The following is an 18,186-nucleotide window of genomic DNA, read 5'->3' on the forward strand; positions in this document are numbered from 1 at the left end:
ATGGAACATCCAGCTTCTCGTAGCTCTATTGCGTGATCTCGTTCAAAGCCAGGTGTTGATAAAGGCGTCTCTGTCGCTTTAATGGCATTCTTTACTACCATCAGCTCAGCACGTCCAGTCTCAAAGGTACCTAATGTTCACGACCATTACAGTGTATACTTAAAGCAAACGTCCTCATAGTGGCGTTACTGGTGCCATTCTTATGCAACTGAATAGACATCATCTTTCAGATGCAGGAGCACGCCTACAAACTTTCGTTTATGACGCACAACTCCTTCTAGGTGCTGCGATTTGTTTTCGTCAGTGTATTTTAAGCTCATTTTAATACATTTTTTCTTAATCTGCTATCTGAGGAATTTCATCTCTGATGCCATTATACGATTCTTGTTTGCTCTCCAAGCTCAGATCCGTAAAGTAGCAACGGAACGGTATTTTATACAATTTCTGTTGTGTTTCTTTAGCTATCGTTTTGCTTAATGTCCTTTTTGTATTGCTCCACGGATACCCAGAAATTTTGCGAGCCCTATTCTGCATCTACATCTACATGATTTGTCTACAATTCACAGTTAGGTGCCCGGCAGAGGGTTCATCGAACCACCTTAAAGATATTTCTCTATCGTTACACTCTCGCGGATAAAACGAGCACTAAAACCTTTCTGAACGAGTTCTCATTTCTCTTATTTCATTATGATGATTTCTCCTCACCAATAATATAGTTTCGCAATAGGAGGAAAGAATGGAAATGGGCGTTTGGCGTCATTGGCCGGGAGGCCCCTTGCGGGGCAGGTCTGGCTGCCTTGGTTCAGGTCTTATTACATTCGACACCACATTGGGTGACCTGCGCACCGGATGGAGATGAAATGGTGATGAAGACAATACAGCACCCAGTCCCAGAGCTGAGAAAATCTCCGACCCAGCAAGGAGGTAATCGAACCCGGGCCCGTAGGACGGCAATCCGTTACGCTGACCACTCAGCTATCGGGGCGGACGCAATAAGGGGAGAGGGTTGTTGAGTGAAATCCTGCAGCTGCCATAAATGCCTTTGTTGTCACCTTATTTCATGTTACACATCCGTGGCCCTTTCTTCGCTATTTCGCGTTAGTACAAAACAATCTTCTTTGAACATTTTCAACGTCTTCCGTCACTCCCACCTTATCCGGGTCCCACATCACACACATTACTCGAGAAGAGGGCTGACAAGCGTGGTGTAAGGACTCTCATTACTAGATCTGGTGCACTTTCAAAGAGTTCTGCCAAAGTTCTGCCAATAAATAAGAGTCTCTGGTTTGCTTTTTCCACTGCATTACCTATGTAATCATTCCATTTTAAGTTATTTGTTATTTTAATTGTAAGTATTTACTTGAATCTACAGACTTCACATTTGTGTGATTTATTGTGTAACCCAGAACGTATCACAACCAGACGCCAGACAACGTTGCAGAGTCTTCTGCCTGGTGTAGCCACCAACAGCGACTGCCATGGAACGGGCGGACAGCGACCTGCAGGCGCTTCTGGGTCCCGGAGCGTCCATTCGGAGTCTGATGGGCGTCTGGTGGTCCCAGGGCCGGTGCGGCCGTATCTGCTCCGCCGTCTCAGCCTCCGTCACGCTCAGCTCTTTCGTCTGGCTGTCCACATTCACTGGACTCAAGCTCGTACTGGATCCACCGCAACAGCTCGAGGACATCGCACTCTGCTGTTTCGTTATTGTTCTCTGTTCCGGATTTCTTGCCAAGGCAAGTATTAAGACTTGTCCATAGTGGCAGGTGATATTACCTTGGATGACCCAATAGTTACTTGCGAAATGAAGAAAACCTGTGTTCCTCATGCTCCTGATATGGTAAAGAAATAGATAATTTTTTTCATCGAACAGCTATTATGAATCAAGATACAAAGAAATGACTGGCATTAGCTGCCAGAGGGAACTGATTTAAATCATTCGGGAAAGTTGAAAATTTGAGCTCGACAGGATTCGAGCCTGGGTCTCTTGCTTGCTAGGCAGATTCGCTGACCACTGTGCCATCTGGACAGTGACATAGCACCGGCACAGACCTTCCTAGCATGCCTCCCATTAAACCCAAATTCTCAACTACTGATGTAGATCCTTTGCCCATTATCCACATTACTCACGGCATTTCGCCGATTTCCACAAAGGTTCGAGAGTGGTGTGAATCTGTGATTGTCTTCACGTCAATTATGTATGTATACAAGGATCACTACATCAGTGATATGTGGATAAGTTAGGAATTTTGGTCTGGTGGGAGATGTGCTTGGGAAGCCCAAGCAGTTGTAATGCGTCCAGATGGCACAGTGGCCAGTACATCTGCCTGACAAGCAGTAGCCCTGGACTCCGATCCTTGTCCAACACAAATTTTCAACTTTACCCATTGATTTAAATCAGTGCCAACTAGTAGCTAATGTCGGTCATTTCTTTGTGTCTTGATTCACAATCGCTGTGGGATCAAAGATGTGCCTGTAGTCTCGAACAACTCCAAAAGAACAGACATCATACACAAATTTATGTTTCTCTACAGGGTGGAAAGGCTCGTCAACAACATCTCTTGTCGCACGTAGTATGCAGGCAATTTGACATTCCTTACTCCCATTATCTTCTGTCATTCGTGGAACTTTCTGTTTGGTTTTTCTTCTTGGCACCATACTGTCTTTAAGGTTTTGACAAAGTTCCGGAGTGACACGCCGTTTTCCCTCACCCTGTGTTTCCCTATCTCAAATGTTGGTGGCATCTTCTGCCCATACACTACGTTGTAATAATGACATACTTCCGCGAAATTTTGAATTGTAGCTTGCCACAAAGTAAGTTGTGCATCCCAGTCATTGTGGTGACTGTTGACTTAGTGACTCAACATTCTCCCTATCGTCCTGTGAATCTGTTCCAGTCTGCCTTTTGCTTACGGCTGTAATATGCTTCTTCTTAATTTAGGAATTAGTAACAGCTGCCAAAGCCCCTTTATCAGTTCTGATATGAAGTTAGTACCTTATTCCATAATCAGCATTTCTGACATTTGAAGTGCCAAACATAAATGACCAATTACTGACCGTGGCTTGTGCAATTGTGTTGGCTTGTTGACTTGGAATAGCTATAAACTGAGGTGACAAAAGTCATGGGACACCTCCTAATATCGTTTCGGACCTCCTTTTGCCTGGTATAGTGCAGCAGCTCGACGTGGCATGGACTCAACAACTCGTTGCAAGTCCCTGCAGAAATACTGAGAAATATTAAGGCATGCTGCCCTCTATAGCCGTTCATAATTGCGAAAGTGTTACTGGTGCAGGATGTTATGCCCAAACCAACCTCTCAGTTATGTCCCGTTGAATGTTTGATGGAATTCGTGTTGGGCAATGTAGGTGGCAAAATAATTCCCTCGAATTGTCCAAAATGTCCTTCAAACAAATAATTTACCATTGTGGCCAGGTGGCATGACATCATTGTTGGGAAAAATAAAGTCCATGAACGGCTGCGAACGGTTTTCAAGTAGCCGAACACAGCCACTTACAGTCAATAATCGGTTCTTTAGGACCAGAGCACTGACTCCATTGCCTTTAAACACAAACCAGACCATTATGAAATCACCACCAGCATGCACAGTGCCTTGTTGCAACCTGAGTCCATGGCTTCCTGGGGTCTGCGCCACACTCGAACCCTGCCATAAGCTCTTACCAACTGAAATCGGTACTCGTCTGACAAGGCCACGGTTTTCCAGTCGTCTAGTGTCCAACCGACATGGTCACAAGCCCAGGAGAGGCGCTGCGCGCGGTATCGTGCTGTTAGCAAAGGCACTCGTGTCAGCCGTCTGCTGCCATAGCCCATTAAACGCCACATTTCGCCACACTATCCTAACAGATCGCTCGTCGTACGTCCCGCATTGATTTCCGCGATTGTCTCACGCAGTGTTGCTTGTCTGTTAGCACGACAACTGTACGCAAACGCCGCTGCTCTCCGTCGTCAAGTGATGACAGTCGGCCACTGCGTCGTCCATGTTGAGAGGTAATACCTGTAATTTGGTATTCTCGGCATACTCTTGACACTTTGGACCTCGGAATATTGAATTCCCTAACGATCCGAAATGGAATCTCCCACGTGTCTAGCTCCAGTTACCACTCATCGTTCAAAGTCAGTTAATTCTCTCGTGCTGCCATAAACACGTCTAAAACAATCTCACATGAATCACCTGAGTACAAATGACAGCTCCGCCAACGCTCTGACCTCTCATATCTTGTGTCTTGTCTGTGTGATACTACCGCCATTTGTGTATGTGCATGTCGGCGTACCACAAATTTGGTCATATGAGTTTATTTCTATAGACCTCATAAAGTGACATATTGTCATTAGCCTGTAACTATTCCCTGTTCAAAATGACTTAAGATGTCCAAATCGATCATCTCAAATGGTTTTCTGGCCTCCAGTAAACTCTGGTTTGGAATACGTACCGTAAGTGGAATGACCACATGAAACAGATAGTGGGAAAAGCAGACGCAAGACTCAGATTCACGGGAAGAATCTTAAGGAAATTCACGAAAGTAGTGGCTTATAAGGCACTTGTTAGCCCAATTCTTGAGTATTGTTCACCTATCTGGAATTCCTATCAGGTAAGACTGATAGAGGAGATCCAACGAAGAACGTCGCATTTCGTCACGGGATCTTTTAGCTGGTGAGAGAGTGTTACGGATCCTGTGGATCTGAGTCTTGTGTCTGTTTTTCCCACTATCTGTTTCATGTGGTCATTCCACGTACGGTCGCTCTGGATGGTTAAGCCTAGATATTTTACGGCAGACGCTGTCTCCGGCTATTTGTCATCAATAATGTAGCTGTACAGTAGTGGATTTCTTTTCCTATGTATGCGCAATATGTTCTTCTAGATCATTTATATATATATTGTGAGCAGCAACGGTCCTATCACACTTCCCTGTGGTACACTGGATATTACCTTTACCTTTGTCGATCTAGTTCCGTTAAGAGCGACATATTGAGTTCTGTCTGTAAGAAAGTCTTCAGTCCAATCACTCTTTTTTTTCATTAAACGGCAATGAGGGACGGTATCAAATGCCTCACTGAAGTCAAGCAAAACGGCATCAGCCTGAGCGCCGTTGTCCACTGCGCTGTGCATGAGGAACATAGCGAGCTGAGTTTGGCAAGATCTCTGTTTGCGCAATCTATCTTGATTTTTGTAGAGGAGCTGTTCATTTTACAAAAAATGTCATAGTTCTTGAGCGTAAAACACGTTCCATGATTCAACAACAGATTGACGCCAACGATATAGGTCTATAATTGTGTGTCTTACAGCCTTCCTTAAAAACGGGAATGACCTGCGCTTTTTTCCAGTCATTAGATACCTTTCGTTGCTCAAGCGATCTAACATAATTTACTGCTAGAAAGGGAGCAACTTCTTTTAAGCAAGTTCTCTCTTTATAGCATCTTATAGGTATCTCATCTGGTCCTAAAGCCTTTCCACTAGTAATCGATCGTAGCTGCTTTTCAGTTCCGAAATCAGTTATTTCAATATCTGCCATTTCGACGTTCGCACGACGATTGGAAGGAGGGACAGTGTTACGATCTTCCGTGGTGAAACCATTTCGGAAGACCGAATTCAGTATTTCGGCCTTCTCTCTGTTGACTTCCGTTTCGGAGCCGGTGTGGTCGCTGAGAGAATGAATAGATGAGTTTGATCCACTTACTGACTTTACATACGACCAAAATCTCTTAGGGTTTTTACTCAGGTCGGTTGACAACGTCTTACTTTCGAGATCATTGAACGCTTCTGTCATTGCTCTCTTTGCGCTCATTTTCGCTTCGTTCAGATTTTGGTTATTATCTAGGTTTTTACTTCTCTTGAATCTGAGATGAAGTGCCCCTTGTTTACGTAGGTCTTTCCTGGCACGGCTATGAAGCCATGATGGAGCTTTCCTATCCCTTAAAACCTTACTCGGAACATACTTGTCTAGAGCATATTGAACTACGCGTTTGAATTTTTTCCATTTGTTCTCCAAATCTTCGTCCTCATCACCGAATATTTGATGCTGACTGCTGCGATATTTTGAAATTTGTATCCTGTCACCCTTGCTGAGCAAACATATCTTCCTACCTTTCTTAACATTCCTTGTAGGACCCGTCGTCATAGATGCTGTCACAGCCTTATGATCACTGATACCTTCCTCTGCATAAACTGATTCGATAATTTCAGGTCTGTTTGTTGCCAGGATGTCTAAGACCTTACTCTATCGAATTGGTTCTCTAACTATCTCCTAAAGGTAATTATCGGACAAGACATCCAGAAGAATGCCACACGACTCCCTGCCGGTGGCACCAGTTTTGATGGCATAACACTCCCAATCTATACCTAGCAAGATGAAGTCACCCCTTATTACAGCGGCATGATCAGGAAAATTACTAATGATATTCTGCAAGATCTGTCCGAAGCGCTCTACAACTGCAAATCCTGACCCAGATGGCCTACAAAAGCATCCGATCATCATTTTTGACCGTTCCTTGATACTTAATTTCACCCAGATTAATTCACATTCGGAATCCGTGATAACCTCGCTAGATTATATCGATTTTCTTACTGCAATAGGCATTCCTCCACCATTGGCGAGCCGGAAGCGGTGGCCGAGCGGTTCTAGGCGCTTCAGTCCGGAACCGCGCGACTGCTAGAGTCGCAGTTTCGCATCCTGCCTCGGGCATGGATGTGTGTGATGACCTTAGGTTAATTAGGTTTAAGTAGTCCTAAGTTCTAGGGGACTGATGACCTCCGATGTTAAGTCCCATAGCGCTCAGAGCCATTTGAACCGTTGGCGACTAACCCATACTCACGATAAACATTCCAGTCTCAACTTAGGATTTCGTTGTCATTGACGTCTGGCTTAAACCAGTTTTCCGTTCCCAATATTATCTGTGCATCAAACCTTCAATAAGCGATACTAATTCTGGGACCTTTCCTTGGATGCTCCTGCAGTTTACGCTTTCTGAGCGTAGTGCACTGCTGGTCTATAAAGGGGAACCCTACAATTCTGCACCCTATAGCGGAGGTCGAGAAATTAGCATCCGATACCATCGCAGAGACGTCTGGGACTCTGGTTTAGATCTTCCACTCTGCTCCAAACCAAAGGACCGCAATCAACTCTGGATACGATGCTACAAATAGACAGCTTAGCCAGCACCCGGCGTGCTTTAGTAGTTGCCTTCACCAAATCAGCCAGCCGCCGAAAAGAGCTGAGGATGGCCTCAGAACCCAAGCGGCAGGCGTCATTCGTGCCGACATGTGCCACTACATGCAGCGGATTGCACCCAGTGCGCTAGATATCCGCCGGCAGTGCCTTCTCCACATCACGGATGAGACCTCCCGACGAACATACCGAATGCACACTGAAATTCTTTCTCGCCTCGCCTGCTATCTATCTGAGGAACTCCATCACCCGCCTATCACTGGAGCTCCCAATAACTAGAATTCACCCTCTGTACTTGTCCGGACTGGGCAGGAAAATCGACCGCTGGTCCAACAGGAGAGGCATCCAGAGCTGGCTTACAGTTATCATCAACACTGGGAAGCAGCACGGCCTGCTCTCTCTTCCGCCTTCCGCCCAGTGACATGCTAACTCACCACTGTCTGCCACCCACTCTGAAGATGGACCGGTCAGATGTTGCGTGTCGGAAGCCACAGTGACGCCCGGGCCACAGGGGGATTCCAGTCACACCAAAGGTGTTGCAGGTCTTGTCACTGGCGCCCCGATGCCACCGCAACTTCGAGCATTAGTTAGAAGCTTGTCGACGGTACCAAGCGCCGCTTCTAGCTGTTTAGGGACAGCACCCAACTCTCCTTGTGTCTGCTCACAACAAGCACAGTCCCTAGCCATATCGTACTGTGTATAAAATAGATATAAAGTGTCAAATAGCACTACTGAGTTTGAAAATATACCAAATGAGAAGAAAGTAACACTAAGAGTTGGTGTGCAGATTTATCACTGAACTCTGAGACCGCAAGTTATTAAACACCGAAGTAAGTTTCTTTACACAGAAAATTTACACTAGAAAGCCGCCCTACGCAAGGATATTCTCAAGACTTACGCAAAAACAAAAACTACGTTTAATTTTCTAACCACTAGTCTACACAGTAAAACACGCACGTACAGTTCACTTCTTTGCAGAAGCACGTGAACAAAGACTAAATTAATTTACTGTTTATCACACAAGCGCTGCTGCAGCTCTAATGCGCGTCCTCTCGGCTCGGCTCCTGTGTAGTTGTTCTATCATTTATTCGAGTCATTATCGCACCCTTTCGTTACGAATAAGCAATCTGTACCATAAGCTGGCTTTTAGTTTTCAATTTAGTTTTAGATTGTGTATGGCTGCGAGTCCCTTGATCTCTCCAAATGTCAGTAAGGTTTATTGTGACAAGTGGAGTTACATGTTTGTAGGTCGTGTTCTTCATCTATAAAAGTGACGCCCTGCGAGAACTGCTGCAGCTGCTGTCCGACGCCAGGAGAAACTACGGGGACGGCGAAAGCAGTCGGAGCATCCGGCGCCGATACCAGAAGCTGTCACGGCGCCTATACCTCTGCATGCAGGTAGTCGCCTACACTCAACGAAAACTCCGCGCATATCCAAAAGTAATGTTTTAAAATTATGTTTCATAAAATAATGTTCAAATTTCTTAATACGATAAAAACTAGGATTATTCAACGAGATACATCCGTACTCCAGCAAAATTTTTAGCTTTAGGCTACTGTGATAAGTAGAGCGCAGATGTTGAACAATAACTCATTTTCAAGCTTACCTGATCCTTTCAATAAAGCAGCCATGTTACGTTCTGTAACTGTGTACTAGGATTACGCAGAGTAATATGAACACGTACCTAATATATGGCAGGAACATCTTGTTACCCAAAACAGTCTAAATTCTTGTGGCGATTACATTACATATATCCTGAACTGTGGTCCATGGAATCTTGTATCTTTTCTTAAAGTAAAGCTGTCAAAATTCTTGAGAGAGGCTTTACTATCGTAAGAGACCTTTAATTATCTTTTTAATTCGCGTTAAATGCCTCACTCATATCAGCATAGACCTTTTGGAGGGCAGTAATGACATCTGCATCTACATGGATACTCTGCAAATCACATTTAAGTGCCTGGCAAGGGGGTTCATCGAACCACCTTCACAATTCTCTATTATTCCAATCCCATACGAGCTCTGATTTCCCTTATTTTATCGTCTTGATCGTTCCGCCCTATTTAGATTGGTGTCAACAAAATATTTTCGTTTTCGGAGGAGAAAGTTGATGATTGGATTTTCGTGAGAAGATTCTGTCGCAACGAAAAACGCCATTCTTCTAATGATTTCCAGCCCAAATCCTGTATCATTTCTGTGACACTCTCTCCCATATTTGGCGATAATACAAACCGTGCTTCTGATGACTTTATTAGTCGATAAACGACAGCGTCACCTACAAACAACCGAAGACGGCTGCTCAGATTGTCTTGTAAAGTGTCAGGCAAATCCAACACCTTCCATGAAAACCCTGACATGATAGCAAATCCGGCAGTTTGTCACATAGCTCCGAATAAATCCTGACATTAAATTAACCAAAGTAATACGATCAACGAGTGAGCAAATGGAATACCACAGACTAACACAAGAACGCCTAAATCCATGTCATACCTTCCCACGGTGAAACAGACGCAGTTCCGAGGGAAGAAACGAGAACAGAAGCCGAGAGCAGAGTCGTGTAGGCTAGGAGGCCCTACGATAAGGGTCGGACACCCACATCGCCAGCCGACCGCCAGGACCACCACCCAGTCCATGTTAAAAGATAGAGCCCTCCAGAAGAACAGTATAGATCTTACGATAACACTAAAAGGACCACACCAGCTGAAAGTTTTAGCATGAGACTATACGCGTCTCTGTTACGTAGCAAACGTTAAAAACATTGCCCCACCACGAAAAGTACAACGTTTCTCATTGGATAGACAGAATTTTTGTAGGCGGAGCTCAAGGTTAACATTGAGACCCTGATTGGTCAGTTGAAAACACAGCCAGATACTTTTTTTTTTAAACCGACTTCGGTAAATTGTAGTAAGGAGAAGTTATGAAGGAGTTGCTTCCGAGATGGCGAGGTGCGTGGAGCTGCGCCGCCCGCCGCCCCCTGACGCTGCCTAAACACTGACAAGGTAGTGAACGCACGCGGTGCCGCCATAAGGCTTCACTCAGAACTGCAGAAGTCGCATCTGTTACATTCCCTTTTTGCGTAATACTAGTGTCGATCGTCAATTAAACTTCGTGGTATTCACATTTGCTACTAGAATTTAAAATCTGAAACGTGATGATTTTTCTGTTATATAATTATTGAGAAGCCACATCAGGCACTGTAATTTACGACAAGTTAAATAATTAATTAAAGATAATTGAGGGTCACTGTAGACCATTTTGATAGTTTTCTCTTTTATGAAACTCAACTTAAATCTAGATTATAGATGTGATATGGCATAGGTCATCCTATGATCCATTGTAGAACTTGGAAACCCGTTCAGGGAATATTCGTTGACATTTTTGTTGAACACAGTTGGTTTTTATCATCCTGTATTAAAATATTTCCTTTTATCAATAGTGCAATTTATAAACAATGTTTTGTGTGTAGAATAAAAATTCCAGTCGTAAACTTAACTGCTTTTTCGACGTTATTTTACCAGCTAACTAAAAATAGGAAAGCCTGGAACCTCTTCCACAAAATTTAGTTAGTATTAAGATTCTTTTACGGGGAGTGCAGTGGAGCTGACGCTGAAATCATTAAGTATTTGATTATATCATCGCTAGTCTCACTGAACTCTTCTGAACTCTACATGTCATGTGTGGTCTGGCGTCTCCTTACCAGCAACAGGTCCCAGGTTCAAACTAGTCAATTCCCTAAAAAACACGCTCAGAGCGTCTTTGCGCGAAAGTGGTAAGGAGACACGACTTAGAACAAACAGACACCACGTTGAATGTTAGAGTCTCCCAAATCGTTTTTATAGATAAGGAACAGCAAAGGGCCTATAACACTACCTTGGGGAACGCCTGAAATCACTTCTGTTTTACTCGATGACTTTCCGTCAATTACTACAAACTGTGACCTCTCTGACAGGAAATCGCAAATCCAGGCCATAATTGAGACGATATTCCATAAGCACGCAATTTGACTACGAGCCGCTTGTGTGGTACAGTGTCAAAAGCCGTCCGGAAATCCTGGAATACGGAATCGATCTGAAATCCCTTGTCAATAGCACTCAGCACTTCATGTGACTAAAGAACTAGTTGTGTTTCACAGGAACCATGTTTTCTAAACCCATGTTGACTGTGTGTCAGTAGACCGTTTCATTCGAGGTAATTCATAATGTTCGAACACAATATATGTTCTAAAATCCTGCTGCATATCGACGTTAATGATATGGGCCTATAATTTAGTGGATTACTCCTACTACATTTCTTGAATATTGGTGTGACCTGTGCAACTTTCCAGTATTTGGGTACGGATCTTTCGTCGAGCGAACGGTTGTATATGATTGTTAAGCATGGAGCTAATGCATCAGCATAATCCGAAAGGAACCTAATTGGTATACAGTCTGGACCAGAAGACTTGCTTTTGTTAAGTGATTTGAGTAGCTTCACTACTCCGAGGATATTTACTTATACGTTACTCATGTTGACAGCTGTTCTCAATTCGAATTCTAGAATGTTTACTTCGTCTTCTTTTGTGAAGGCATTTTGGAAGTTTGTGTTTTTAGTAAATCTGCTTTGGCAGCACTGTCTTCGATAGTATCTCCCTTGTTATCGCGCAGAGAAGGCATTGATTGTTTCTTGCCGCTAACATACTTCACATACGACCAGAATCTCTTTGGATTTTCTGCCAGGTTTCGAGACAAAGTTTCGTTGTGGAAACTGTTATAGGCGTTCTCGCATTGAACTCCGCGCCAAGTTTCGAGCTTCTGTAAATGATCGCCAATCTTGGGGATTTTGCGTCTGTTTAAATATGGCATGTTTGTTTCGTTGTTCCTGCAACAGTGTTCTAACCCGTTTTGTGTACCAAGGAGGATCAGCTCCGTCGTTTGGTAGTTTATTTGGTATAAACATCTCAATTACTGTCGATACTATTTCTTTGGATTTAAGCCACATGTGACCTACACTTATCTTATTAATTAGGAATGAGTGGAGATTGTCTATCACGTAGGTGTCAAGTGAATTTTCATCTGCTTTTTGAACAGGTATATTTTTCGCTTATTTTTCGAGGATTTGGGGATTACAACACTCAATCTCGCTACGATAACCCTGTGTTCACTAATTCCTTATTTCATTCATATGCTCATTAAGCCCATCTTGCACGGTCATAGTCCTCTGATGCAGAGCATTTCGCCTCAAAAGATGCAGTTGCTACGATGTTCGTGTTCCTCGATTGGTTTTTGACACCTAAATGTGATTTCCTTGTCCTTACGTCTGTTTTCAGTGTCTTCAGTCTTCTTTCACAGATCTCACTGTAAACTACGATATAATTGGTTACGTCGTTAAAGAGCATTTCATGCTGAAGTTTACACCATTAGTGTACCCAGAGGAAAGTCACTGGTCGAAAAGTAGGATTATTTCACTACAGGACGCCACGCTACAACGAGAAAACTTTCATATAAGTGATTTAGACCGTGGAAGAGTACACACTTACAACCTTCACGATCATTTACATTTGAGAGGAGAAAGCTTTAATTGTATGGCGTTCTCCACATTTAAATACAAACTTACGATAGAGAAAAGTGTAGACACTGACTCGTTGGATCACATTACATATTCCTACTGCGCGGTAGTGGAATTGTAAACTTTTGCCTCCACGTTGTTCTTCCATATGACTGACAAACGCATCAGCTTCCCGAACATGGTTCTCGATGAAACTTAGTTTGCGAATGGAGCACTATGCTCTTCGGTCTGTTTTCGTGGCAATAATCTAATTATAGATAACAAATGCCTTCAAATGCCTCGTGATTCTGTCAGTAAGTTTAGTGTTGCTTAAACTGTTGTGTTTATCAGATGATTTCTTCGCTTGTACTATGCGTGTTTTCATGACATTCAACATATAATCTCTGACTGCTATAAGTAGAAACATTTATTTAGTGGCCGATGTCAGTATTCCCTCGTTACATGTCTTCTGAATGTGACCTGACGGTATAACAACAAAGCAGCTCAAACCTTACATATACACTAACAGCTCAAATGACTTTCAGAAATATTACACACCTACGTAATTTATTTACTGCTAAGTAAAAAAACATATTAGGAAAATCAAATATACACTATTTCTTAAAAGTTCATCCGATTTCAATAACCTTACATGAATAAAGATAGAAACTGCGCGTGAATTTTAACTAATGCATCGAAAGTGAAAATTACTTTGGCACTAGGTGTAAATTCCAGCTTCACATGGTTATCAATAGATGTCTCCTGGTGTACTCGGCCGCTGGCTCCACTAATCACTTTACTGGACACGCTGGAGACTTAACTTTCAACACAGATGTGAGAACATGCTGAAAATATCATTTCTCAACGGGGGCGAAACATCACAGAACTTATAGCTGCACTACTAGCATTTTGCTCACAATGAGCTGCCTCAACGAAGGGTCTGTGGCGAGGAGAGTAGAGGTCTCGCACAGCATCACTGGTATTGAAGGGTGCCTCATCATCTCACGGCATGCAATTTTTTTTCATTGTGGGGATTTGTGAAAGATTTAGTTAACGTTCCTTCCCCTCTAACATCTCTTGGTAAACTGAAAGCCCCGTAGCGACAGCATTGAACTCAACCAGACAAGTTCGCACAAGTATGTGATAAGTCTGACTGCTTCTTTGTCTTGCTTATGATGGAATGCACATTGACACTCGTGAATTGTAAATGAAAACATTGATTCCAAACGTAATTCTATAAAGTACCCAATTATTGTACGTCCTTGCATGTAAAATACATACTCTTGTAAAATCGCTTTGTTCGTTAGAAAATAAAAGCTTTCAAATTCCGTGGAGTGTGTTAAGTTCACGCTAGGTATTTATCTTCAGTCCCTGTACAAGAACTAATCTTGTGAAATCGGATGAACTTTTGGAAACACCCTGTGTTTATCTCCGAATTTTGTTATTATTTCGCCCAGACTCTTAATGTCAGGCTACAGCGTAGTCCAGCCATAGACGTAAAACACTTGCTTTTTTTTCCACAGGTGGCTGTGCTGCAAGGACTCGCCGCGTGGGTTTCCACGCCTGTGTTGGTGCGCGTCTTCCTCAGCTCTGACCAGAACTCGCTTGAATCAGCTCGCCAGTTCCCCGTACCCCTGTGGTTCCCTGGAAATATGTACTCGTCACCAACGTATGAAATACTCTACATTCTTCAAGCTTTCAGTCAGCTGGCAGCGACTCAGTCTTCGCTTTGCGTAGACGCCTTTTTCATCCACATGATTCTGATGATAGCAGCCGAACTAGAAGTTCTGAACGAAAATATCTCAACTATGCAAAAGATTCATCTTACGTTTCAAGGAACGGAATATCAAGACCATTGGACTATAACTAAATATGAAGAACGGACCATAGAAAATGGTTACCTTCATACAACTGCGTACGTATTATCAGAGGACTTCTCAGGCGAAATGTACCTACAGTTGGTCAAGAACATTCAGCATCATCACGTAATTCTCAGGTAAGCAACAGCAGTTCCTGGGATGCCGACGTACGTTGCATTTGATAGTTTTCATCCGACCAATTGAATTTCAATATTGTCACAAATCAAATATATATCATTAGGCATGATATAAAGTAGCTATAAAACTTTCATAACTGTGAATGACGTTGCTGAGTTTTGGATTTCAAACCCATTATCAGACTACGTAATCTCATGATGGTATGTGAGTTGGAAATCGGTTAACTAGTTGAATTAACACTGTAGGACATCCGCAGTTCTGTGCATTTTTTCATATGTTAGTTGAGACTCCATTTCTGTATCTTTTACCAGAAAACGGTTGTGTATTCACACTTCACATCAGTCAGCACAATTACGCTTACCCATCGACGCTCCAAATCAGTGATAAATTATTGGTATATACACTCCTGGAAATTGAAATAAGAACACCGTGAATTCATTGTCCCAGGAAGGGGAAACTTTATTGACACATTCCTGGGGTCAGATACATCACATGATCACACTGACAGAACCACAGGCACATAGACACAGGCAACAGAGCATGCACAATGTCGGCACTAGTACAGTGTATATCCACCTTTCGCAGCAATGCAGGCTGCTATTCTGCCATGGAGACGATCGTAGAGATGCTGGATGTAGTCCTGTGGAACGGCTTGCCATGCCATTTCCACCTGGCGCCTCAGTTGGACCAGCGTTCGTGCTGGACGTGCAGACCGCGTGAGACGACGCTTCATCCAGTCCCAAACATGCTCAATGGGGGACAGATCCGGAGATCTTGCTGGCCAGGGTAGTTGACTTACACCTTCTAGAGCACGTTGGGTGGCACGGGATACATGCGGACGTGCATTGTCCTGTTGGAACAGCAAGTTCCCTTGCCGGTCTAGGAATGGTAGAACGATGGGTTCAATGACGGTTTGGATGTACCGTGCACTATTCAATGTCCCCTCGACGATCACCAGTGGTGTACGGCCAGTGTAGGAGATCGCTCCCCACACCATGATGCCGGGTGTTGGCCCTGTGTGCCTCGGTCGTATGCAGTCCTGATTGTGGCGCTCACCTGCACGGCGCCAAACACGCATACGACCATCATTGGCACCAAGGCAGAAGCGACTCTCATCGCTGAAGACGACACGTCTCCATTCGTCCCTCCATTCACGCCTGTCGCGACACCACTGGAGGCAGGCTGCACGATGTTGGGGCGTGAGCGGAAGACGGCCTAACGGTGTGCGGGACCGTAGCCCAGCTTCATGGAGACGGTTGCGAATGGTCATCGCCGATACCCCAGGAGCAACAGTGTCCCTAATTTGCTGGGAAGTGGCGGTGCGGTCCCCTACGGCACTGCGTAGGATCCTACGGTCTTGGCGTGCATCCGTGCGTCGCTGCGGTCCGGTCCCAGGTCGACGGGCACGTGCACCTTCCACCGACCACTGGCGACAACATCGATGTACTGTGGAGACCTCACGCCCCACGTGTTGAGCAATTCGGCGGTACGTCCACCCGGCCTCCCGCATGCCCACTATACGCCCTCGCTCAAAGTCCGTCAGCTGCACATACGGTTCACGTCCACGCTGTCGCGGCATGCTACCAGTGTTAAAGACTGCGATGGAGCTCCGTATGCCACGGCAAACTGGCTGACACTGACGGCGGCGGTGCACAAATGCTGCGCAGCTAGCGCCATTCGACGGCCAACACCGCGGTTCCTGGTGTGTCCGCTGTGCCGTGCGTGTGATCATTGCTTGTACAGCCCTCTCGCAGTGTCCGGAGCAAGTATGGTGGGTCTGACACACCGGTGTCAATGTGTTCTTTTTTCCATTTCCAGGAGTGTATGTCATATAATGAAATGGTATTATAAACCTGTATTGTCATGAGAGACTGAATTAGTTATAGTGTTGGAGAGAAGGCTTTGGAGAAGGGGGGATGGCTTCCACTGTAGACGCAGTTCCATTTTACTAACACACACACAAGTAGGTAAAAAGACGAGGGCTGGTAGAAATCCTTAGGTAACAGAAGAAATACTGAATTTAATTGATGAAAGGAGAAAATATAAAAATGCAGTAAATGAAGCAGGCAAAAAGGAATACAAACGTCTCAAAAATAGAATCGACAGGAAGTGCAAAATGGTTAAGCTGGGATGGCTAGAGGACAAATGTAAGGCTGTAGAGGCTTATCTCACTAGGGGTAAGATAGATGCTGCCTATAGGAAAGTTAAAGTGACCTTTGGAAAAAAGAGAACCACCTGTATGAATATCAAGAGCTCAGACGGAAACCCAGTTCTAAGCAAAGAAGGGAAAGCAGAAAGATGGAAGGAGTATATAGAGGGTCTATACAAAGGCGATGTACTTGAGGACAATATTATGGAAATTGAAGAGGATGTAGATGAAGATGAAATGGGAGATACGATACTGCGTGAAGAGTTTGACAGAGCACAGAAAAACCTGAGTCGAAACAAGGCCCCGGCAGTGGACAACATTCCATTAGAACTACTGACGGCCTTAGGAGAGCCAGTCCTGACAAAACTCTACCATCTGGTGAGTAAGATGTATGAGACAGGCGAAATACCCTCAGACTTCAAGAATAATATAATAATTCCAATCCCAAAGAAAGCAGGTGCTGACAGATGTGAAAATTACCGAACTATCAGTTTAATAAGTCACAGCTGCAAAATACTAACGCGAATTCTTTACAAACGAATGGAAAAACTGGTAGAAGCCGACCTCGGGGAAGATCAGTTTGGATTCCGTAGAAATATTGGAACACGTGAGGCAATACTGACTCTACCACTTACCTTAGAAGAAAGATTAAGGAAAGGCAAAACTACATTTCTATCATATGTGGACTTAGAGAAATTGACAATGTTGACTGGAATACTCTCTTTCAAATTCTAAAGGTGGCAAGGGTAAAATACAGGGAGCGAAAGCCTATTTACAATTTGTACAGAAACCAGATGGCAGTTATAAGAAACCAGGGGCATGTAAGGGAAGCAGTGGTTGAGAAGGGAGTGAGACAGGGTTGTAGCCTATCCCCGATGTTTTTCAATCTGTGTATTGAGCAAGCAGTAAAGGAAACAAAAGAAAAATTCGGAGTAGATATTAGAACCTATGGAGAAGAAATAAAAACTTTGAGGTTCGCCGATGACATTGTAATTCTGTCAGAGACAGGAAAGGACTTGGAAGAGCTGTTGAACGGAATGGACAGTGTCTTGAATGGAGGATATAAGATGAACATCAACAAAAGCAAAACGAGGATAATGGAATGTAGTCGAATGAAGTCGGGTGATGCTGAGGGAATTAGGTTAGGAAATGAGACGCTTAAAATAGTAAAGGAGTTTTGCTATTTGGGGAGCAAAATAACTGATGACGATCGAAGTAGAGAGGATTAAAATGTAGACTGACAATGGCAAGGAAAGCCTTTCTGAAGAAGAGAAATTTGTTAACATCGAGTATAGATTTAAGCGTCAGGAAATGGTTTTTGAAAGTATTTGTATGGAGTG

General features: G+C 43.8%; 1 protein-coding gene across 1 annotated transcript in view; it reads left to right on the forward strand.

Moving 5' to 3' along the window:
- Positions 1-1,541: 1,541 nt before the first annotated feature.
- Positions 1,542-18,186, forward strand: part of LOC126414698 (uncharacterized) — a 35,545-nt gene continuing 18,900 nt past the window's right edge. The window contains exons 1-3 of the mRNA XM_050083374.1: positions 1,542-1,733; positions 8,428-8,577; positions 14,224-14,369. Coding sequence (XP_049939331.1) covers positions 1,542-1,733; positions 8,428-8,577; positions 14,224-14,369 — 488 coding nt within the window. The remainder of the gene's footprint in view (positions 1,734-8,427; positions 8,578-14,223; positions 14,370-18,186) is intronic.

This window comes from Schistocerca serialis, chromosome 1, assembly GCF_023864345.2.
Source record: "Schistocerca serialis cubense isolate TAMUIC-IGC-003099 chromosome 1, iqSchSeri2.2, whole genome shotgun sequence".
In the NCBI taxonomy this organism is placed as follows: domain Eukaryota; kingdom Metazoa; phylum Arthropoda; class Insecta; order Orthoptera; family Acrididae; genus Schistocerca; species Schistocerca serialis.